Consider the following 8,637-nt stretch of genomic DNA (forward strand, 5'->3'; position numbering starts at 1 on the left):
GGCTCCTGAGACCATGGCCATAAACAACTCACCAACGATCAATGAAAGAAATGCAGAGCTGGAGCTGGACAAAACTGGCTTCAGAGGTAACAAGGAGAACAAAGAAATTGTGTTTAATACCCATAAATGCAATTATATATAGCAAAAACTCAGATGCAGTGTGGAACTGCAGGCCAATGAAGAAAAAACACACTGAAATGACCCCAGGTGGATTCTACAGTGAAGAAAGAAAAGAGTCAATGTGATGAACCTCATATTCTCCCAGCAAAGGACTCCAGTTGCTGACAATTTGCTCTAACATCCACTACTACCAGATAATAAATAAAATCAGCAGCTTTGGCACCCAGAGGAACAGAAGATGGGTGAACGTAACACCAGAAAGAGGGGTAGAAACCAAGAACTTAATGTATGACAGTTTTAACTGCATTATTATTCTTTCTTTTTCTGTAATAATTGCATCTGGACTAATCATGGTTAGACTTCCAAAAATTCAGTTACACTAAGAATAAATTCTTTGCTATATGAAAAAGCACTGCCTTTTTGCCTGTGAACAAGGTCTTGTGTGTAACACTTTGTACGGACACATAGTCTCTACATCACAGTAAATAAATCCAGATAAAAATATGGTTTTATTCTAAACAGGTGTTGCCAGTCTTCCCAGAACAAAGAAAAAAACCTATAAACTCCAGTTTTTCCAAATAGTTCAGCAGAAATATGATCACACACCCACACCTGACCCAGATCAAATTTGAATCATTGGGTGACCCAGCATTAATGATTCTGGAGCCGTGGCCAGAAGACTACAGAAGCCAGATCTGTAAAGTGGGAGCATTTGTACAGAGCTAACAAAATTACTAGAAAATCACCTTGAAAAGGTTATGGACTCAAAAACTGCTAACACTTTCTCTTCATCAAATATATCAGGGTTTAGAAAGCAACGGCAAAGAATTCATGGAGCAGAGAAGCAAGAGAGAAACAAAGAGAAGAGCTACCTTGAAATCACTGGAAAATTACTGAGTGAGAACATGCTGCGGCAAAAGTAACTACGGATGGCAGGAAAGGGAAAAGCAAATACTTGAAAAGTTCCACTGATATTTTGTTGTCTTTCATTGATTTTTTCCTTCAATTAGCTCCCAGTTATTGGGGCAATAAAAGAGCCAGATGTTACTTCAGTTAAAAATGAAGATGGGGTAATTACTGTGACAGTGTCTCTCCTGTATTCTCACTTCCCTGGGTTATCCCAGACACCTCTACAAACCAAGCACTCCTTTCCCTTCCTGTCACATTCTTCCTCATGGTGGAATGGGCTTCCCACGGACAAATAAAAAAGACTTTTTCATGTGCTGTATTACAACTACACTTGTACATAACAGCCATGTATCAAGGTGACCTCCGGACTGTTTCTTTCATTTCTAATGAAGGCCTGTTGTTTGTTTTCCTTGACTAAGCTTTCTGGTAACACAGAATATCCTGAGCTGGAAGGGACCCACAAGGATCACTGAGTCCAACTCCTGAGTCAACAAAAGCTCTTTGGTGTATGGATCAGGTCTCTTTTTACACTGCTGATACCCCCAGCACTGAAAAACCAGTATCAGTAAAGCAGGTCATCAGGAAAAGATTAATGAAAAAGATGTGGACAATCGATCTGCTGAGCCATTAAAGAGGTATTATGACCTTTCCAAATGCAGTTCTTGCCTGTATACATGAGGTGTGAAAGAATTAGCAAAGGAAGGGAGATGATAAACATCAGAAATAGGTAACAAAATATGTTCAAGACAGGTGTTAACCTATCAGGGCTACAGATAGGAATTCTGTAATTTGAGATTGTCAGGTCATCTTCAATCTAAAAATTCAGGCTCTGTAATTGCACCTCTGCTATGGATAGCCTGCAGTTAAGGAACTATGTGTACAACTCAGAGCTGTCTAGCAAACAGATTGCTAGTCAACATAGCATTACCCTCCCTCTTCAGAGAAGGCAGTGCTTGATAGGACCCAAGAGAGTCGTGTTCTGAGCCTAGCTTCATTCCTCACCAGTTGTCAGATCTTGCCTCATGTCTCCACTGCAGTTTCTCATCTCGTCCTTGGATTATCTCACTCTGTGCCCAATCTCTCAGCAAGGAGTCTTGGCATTCAACTGCACATCCAAGAGCTTAGTAAAATTACCCACCAGGCATTATTAAAAATAGAGTAGTCCTGGCTTAGGCACAATTAAATAGCTGGTCCCCATCTCTTCAACACAGAAAGCATTGCCATCTGTACAGCAGCTAGAACTATGATACTGCAAATTCCTGTGAGGCCTTTAAACACCAATGTAGTCTTAATTACAATACAATGAACAGGTGAGTGTCAGTTGTATTTTATGTTCTCGGATGAAAAATATACTTAAACACAAACATTTTTGTCATCAATAAAAAGCATTTTATTGAATGGGCAGAACTGGGACAAAGAGATGTGCATGTGCCTGACAGAGGAAAACTTTTAAGACTGAAGGTCTCACACTCTGAGATAAGTAGAAATGGTTTCTGCTGAATGCAGGAGCAGAAATGTGCATAGCAAAGATTGCTACTAAAAGCAATCTGTGAATTCTTTAGAGGCAATGGTTTATCTTCACAAGTGCGCAGCTATAAATTAAAAGCTCTAAAGTCTTTTTCACTAAATGGTATTTTCATTATTTTCTGGCCCAAACCCTGAGACTATTAAAAAGATTCTTCTCATTTTGCAAATCTATATGCAGGCAAAAGTGCTATTTATCTTCACAATACACAAGAAAGCCACCCGTCTCAGAACAGATTTCAGTTGCAAGTAAGCGCTAGAAATTATCACTCATTTATTAAAATCAATGATAATGAACTGCTCTGGAGTTGCTAATTGGTTCTAGGCATAGTGTTAAGTTCCTGAGATGCAAAACCAGTTCATTATCAACACTCATCCAGCAACATACTTGTCTTTAATGGTAACAACTCCTGAGAAATCCTGCTTTGCACTTACAAGAAATCAAATGCAAGAAATGCTCTCAAAGCCCATGAGGAAAATGACAGCATTTCACCGAACACCAAAACTGGCAAAAATCTTCCCTTTCAAACTCTAACTTCAATGACTCATCACAAAACAACTCAATCAGCAAAGCTCATACATCTGGTAGCAATGTGGTGCTACAGCTAACGCCCTCCTCAGCCAACAGCTCACAGACCCAACTCTTTCCAGCATCACTCTCACCCATGGGGAAAGAATTCCTTCAACACAGCCTTAAATCAGACCAGGTATTGACAGGGCCTTATTTGAGACAAGGGGGGAGTTCATACCTCATGGAGTTATTGGTTCAACAGACCTTGCTGCACTGATTTACACTGAGTTTACATTTTCAGATTTATCCCTGCAAACATAAAGACAAGGAGCATGATTGTTCTCATATGCTTCAGTAGAAGTGCAGTGCATAGGATCCACCATGTCTGCAGACCTCTGTGGATGATAAACACCAGAAGAAAGGTGATAACAAGCAACAAAAAAAGCAGTAACATCAAGCATTGCTACAGTCATGCTGGTGGGAAACATCTACCCACTGCCTTATCTTCCTCTCATTTTATACTGATGTTGAAATAGCACTGACGTCTCCTATAACAGTTTTTTTACAGTACAATCACCTCCACACTTTTGCACAGGCAATACAAATTATTATTATTATTATCTTCAGCAGACCTAACAGAAAGCCTCTTAGATATCTTACTGGACCATTGTTCAGACTGAACTGTGATATGCTTTTCCTGAGGAATACAGAGATGCAAGCTCATTCAGAAACGACAGGACATAACCACATAGACTGCATGAACAAAATGCCTAAACACATTTAATGAAAAGTAAATATCTGAAGTTTGCCACCACTTTTTTTCCCTAAAGTCATGTGTTCTGCTAAAATCATACACGACTCCATCTGGCTTTCCCTTCATGAAAGGAAAAGATTGTGGTAGAAATTTTTTGGCTATTCCTTTGAATTCCAAGGGTCAGAGGGTCTGGATGCAACCTCAAATTTGCAAAATCAACAATACAACAAACCCACCCACAAATTCATTTTAAGAATGGTCTTGGAAGAAGTCTGAATAACTAGCAGAGCTGAACTGTGTTTATCACTCACTCACCCAGGATCCTCAGGCCATTCTAGAGATATAATAGCAGTCCATAACATTGAGAAAAGCTTGTTCTTCTGGACATAACCATATTGTAGCTCATCAAACATATGAATCAGTGTTTTACCTCACTCCTTCTTCTGTCTCACAGGTTGTTTCTGGACAGACACTGCAGACACACAAGCACGTCTTGCAAGTTGCTAGTCAAATACCACCACAGCTCTTTATGAGTAGCTGGCTCATGGTCATGTGTCTTCCATGAGAACAGGATGGGAGGGGAATGTCCATGCTAAGTACTGACCCTTGGAAACCACAGAGAGCTGCAGAACCCAGTGCTGTGCTGCACAAAGCCAGCACTGGGTGAGACAGCTGAGACTTGAAAAGCAGAATAGCTGTTTCAGCACAACTGTGAGGGCAGCCGAGTTAATTAGCTGTGACCTGCTCATCTGAAACTAACTCGGTATTTTCACAGAGAGCTGGCGATTTTTTACCCTGTACAAACAACTACACTGTAAGTCTCGTTAGGAGTTTTTCAATGTTTTTCTAGTTGGGACAGAAAGTAGGTAACATTTGTTTAATTATTCCTACGTCTTCCTCAAGGACCACAGGTACTGCACGTTACACCACAGGTATTGCACGTTACAAGGGTCTATTTAAATATCAAAGCAACTTTCACTGTCAAATGCCCTTATTGCCACAGCTCATGTGCATTACTAAAAGACAAACCTATAATGTTCTTCAAGGCACTTATCTGGATGTGAGCAGCCTTATGTACAAGTAAACCCTATCAAGCATGTCTACTTGAGGAGCTAGATCTTAAGCACCTGTAGAAATAATAACACTTCCAACCTGGAGCTGAGACAACCCAAAGAATGTCCTGCTGTATGTATTTCATACCAGCATCACTAGCATCTTTCCAAGTCTTCTAAATCTTGCATAAAACAATTCAGTAAGTATAACTCAGTAAGGCTTCACAAGGCTAGGTAATGGTGATTCTGAGATGAGTGACCTTTGAGTCATTTTTTGGGTTTTGATTCTTTTAAATAAAATGGATTATAAAAACTGATGACAGCATCCTCATGATTCATTGTGTTCCTCACATCATTCCCAACGCTAACTTCTTTTAAACAAAATCATTTGGTGAAAATGTGTCATAGGTTACAATTTGAAGCTGGTCTAGCTGTTAGATCACAATCACAGAAATTAAAATAAGTATATTTCAATGCATACAAATAGTCCAATTAGCTTCAGAGAATTATTCTGATGTATAAAATCAGATTGCAGTACAGCTTCAACGAAAAAAAAACCTGATGAAAATCAATCTACTGTCCAATTAATAGACAATTATTTATTTGTGCATATGCATCACTAGATTGCCAAGGTAAGCTGATAATAAACATTCTGAAGGTCACCAGGCATCTCTCATTACAAGAACCTTGTTTTATTTTCTTGTAAGTTTGCCCTAATCTTGAACCATTTCAACTAAAAAGTTTTACAGCATACACCAACTCAAGATGAGGGTCTTTTTATTAATAATTACAGATGAAAAACATTAATCTATTTCGAATACCTGTATTATGTTTGGAGTACATTAAACCCCCCCCAAGTGGCTAGCTTTCTTCTATGGGTTCTAGATGTTCAAGCAGAGACTTGAGATTCTGAAAGCTTTTGAATAAGCTTTTTTTACATCCCAAGAAATCTCTTAAGAGTCTGGGCCTTTCCAGGACTTGGAGGACACAGCCTTGTGCATGCTCAACAGAAACAGATTTATCATCTCAATTTCCCCATGGTTCCATCTGCGCAGGGCATGCTGCCGAGAGGCTCAACAGGAGCTTCCTTGTAGCCACTGGCTCTTCTGAGTTAAGCTCTCTTTAGTGTCCATAGGCCTCTCACAGTAAATGACCTCCACCAGATGGGTCCAAGTTGCCTGAGCTGATGCAGAGATAAAAAGAAGAATATAATGGGTCAGTTAAGTAAGGGCGAAAGAGGCCTGCTGGCATCTGGCAGGGCACTGGTAGAACTGCACAGTGAAACCAGTACAGAGAGCAGAAGAATTTGATGAAGAAGGGTGAAATGAAAGTCAGAAGTCAGGAAGGACCCAAGAATGAAGAAACCCAAGTGCCTGTCTGAGGAGCAGCGGGGTAAAAGCCAACCATGGGAGTTTGGAGATGCTGGCAACAAAGTGGCCACTGGCATCTTGGGCTCTAAGAACAGAGGCAGAGCCAGGAGATCCAGGGAAGGATCCCCCTGTACTCAGCTTTCAGAGGAGCATTTCTGGAGTACTGCATGCAGGTATTAGCCCCACAGTGCAGTTAAGTCTTCAGGGAGCTAGAGGGAGTTCAGGGATAGTGTAGCTGGAGCACCATGCCTGTGTGAAGAGACTGGGGAGAGACTGCTCTGCAGGACCAAAAAAGCATGCCCAGTGCCACCAGTGCCAGTGGAAGATATACAGGAGATGCTGATGGGCTGCCCAGAGAGGCTGTGTGCACTTCACCTTTGTAAGTTTTCAAGACCAAACCGGGTAAAAGCCAAAAGCAGTCTGATCTGATCTTAAAGCTGTCTCTGGTATGAGCAGGAGGCTGGACTCAGGGATGCTGAGAACTCTTCAACCCAAGTTATCCTGTCATCCTGCAACTTGTGCATGGCAAGGGCAGCCAGAATGGGACAGAACAACCTTCAGCAGCCATCAGGTCACCCTTCTCCCAGGCTCTACCACAACACCAGGGCCTCCCACATCACCAGCCCTATCAGTCTCTCAGCGCCTGCTCTTGCTACCCTACTGCAACCTCCTTCATCAAACACAAGGCCCAAGCAGGATGTGCTTTTCAATCACAAAATTAAACTTTCACTGATAGCCCGTGGAGGGTGGAAAGAACACAAAAATCTCCTTTTGGCTTCCATGGCTTAAGGACCTTGAATATTACCCACATGGCATTACAAGCCATTCAACCCGCAAAGTCAAGCTTTCAGAAAAAGCCATGATGGCAAAACCACAAACGCTCAACACGCCCCAGGAAATTTGCTCCTGAAGAGGACAAGGCCTGGCGTGGGCACGGCACCGCGCTGAAAGGCAGCTCCCAAGCGGGTGCCGCGCCTGCCCTTCCAGCAACGCTTACCTGTGCTGCCCATCTCCCAGATCCCTCCACCTTAGGTACCAAGGGCAGGGGCACTGCTTTGGCTGCGCACGGATTTACCGAGAGCCTGGTGGGTGTGGCACCTCCTGCGCTGACTAAAGGCCTGCAAGAGAGAGCGGCTGTGCCGCAGCCGAGCAGAGCCCACGCCTGCCTTCCTGCTCCGTCACCCCACAGCCACCCCCAGCAGCAGGGACACCCCAGCAGGAGAGACCCGACCCCGGGGAAGCGCAGGAGCCTCCTGCCCACGGAGGGAACAAACAGCACCAGCTCCATCCCTTCGGCTTCTTCTTCCCTGGCGGCCCCTCCCCGCTCCCTCCCTCTGCCCCCACGCCCCGCGGTGGTCCCCGGCCTCCGAGCCCCGCGGGCGGGCGGCGACGGCTCTGCGGCGGGCGGTACCTGGACAGGGAGTCGCCGCTGGGCGGCCGCGCCGCCGCCGCCCGCCCGGCGCCGAGGCTCTCGCAGCTGGAGCTCCCCTCCATGCCGGGCGGCCCCGCGGCGGGCGGTGTCCCCGCGTCCCTCAGCCCCGCGCCCGGCGCCCGGCGGGCCGGGAAGCGGCCATGCTGGCCCGGCGTGCCGCGCGGGGGGCGGGCCGAGGCGGGGCGCGGAGGGGGCCGAGCCGCCGCCCGCCGCAGGGTGCGGGAGCGGGGCAGCGCCGCTGCCAGCCCTCCGGGCCGCCCCTCCGGTGGGCGTGGGGCTTGGTTCGTGAGGGTACGGGGTGGGCCACGATGTCCCTTTTTGTCCGCCTGAGGACTAAGGGAAGGTAGCAGTTCCCGGGTTCCATCCCCGGAGCACGGTGGTCGTTCCTGAGAGCAAAGGAATGGTCACTCTCAAGCATCCCTTGCTGCTTGAGAGCAGGGGCTGTGTAAGGTGACGGGTCACAATCACACGAGTCAAGGACGCAGGGCGCTGGCATGGATCCTCGGTGAAGTCACCCGACTGAAAGCTCGAATGCATCCGTGGCGATCTGTGCCCGGAAGGCTTTGCAGGCACGGCTCGGTATCAAGTGCTCTGCAGGAAGGGTCGTGGTACGTTCTGTTCCTTGAAGCAATTGAAGAGCAAGAGAAAAGCTCTTGGCATTGCTTACAAAGACTGAGGGAACTGTATCTTAAGCCTCCCATATCAAGGATGTAGATGTCTTTCAAATGTATGGCTGTTTTGGCAAGAATCTCATGTGGCAAAAATAATGAACCACTGGGGATGTGCTAGGAGGCAGGTGGGTTTCCAGAAAGGCCTGTTTGGTAAAGAGCATCTGATGTCAGGAGCATCGGTCCAAATGGACCTTCCTGTTTTAAATACTACCTCAAAACAGGATAAACCCTGTGTCTGTATATTCTGTGGCTGTAGAATGGTTACCAAAACATCATCCCTCTTCAAGCTGCAAG

At 45.2% G+C, this 8,637-nt stretch overlaps 1 protein-coding gene and 1 long non-coding RNA gene across 3 annotated transcripts in view; both read right to left on the reverse strand.

The window, feature by feature from the left end:
* Positions 1 to 7,766, reverse strand: part of MTMR2 (myotubularin related protein 2) — a 63,144-nt gene extending 55,378 nt beyond the window's left edge. Inside the window, exon 1 of one of the 2 annotated variants that reach the window (XM_032099212.1) lies at positions 7,652 to 7,766. In XM_032099212.1, coding sequence (XP_031955103.1) covers positions 7,652 to 7,734 — 83 coding nt within the window. In that variant the 5' untranslated portion in view covers positions 7,735 to 7,766. Of the gene's footprint in view, positions 1 to 4,248; positions 4,267 to 7,651 lie in introns of those variants that run through there. The other variant, XM_032099214.1, reaches the window with a different exon arrangement.
* On the reverse strand, positions 5,542 to 7,549 carry LOC116439546. The gene is made up of 2 exons (XR_004238190.1): positions 7,238 to 7,549; positions 5,542 to 6,053 (listed from the first exon to the last, which is right to left on the reverse strand). It is a non-coding gene; the product is annotated as an uncharacterized LOC116439546 (long non-coding RNA).
* Positions 7,767 to 8,637: the final 871 nt, after the last annotated feature.

Source organism: Corvus moneduloides, chromosome 2 (genome assembly GCF_009650955.1).
Source record: "Corvus moneduloides isolate bCorMon1 chromosome 2, bCorMon1.pri, whole genome shotgun sequence".
In the NCBI taxonomy this organism is placed as follows: domain Eukaryota; kingdom Metazoa; phylum Chordata; class Aves; order Passeriformes; family Corvidae; genus Corvus; species Corvus moneduloides.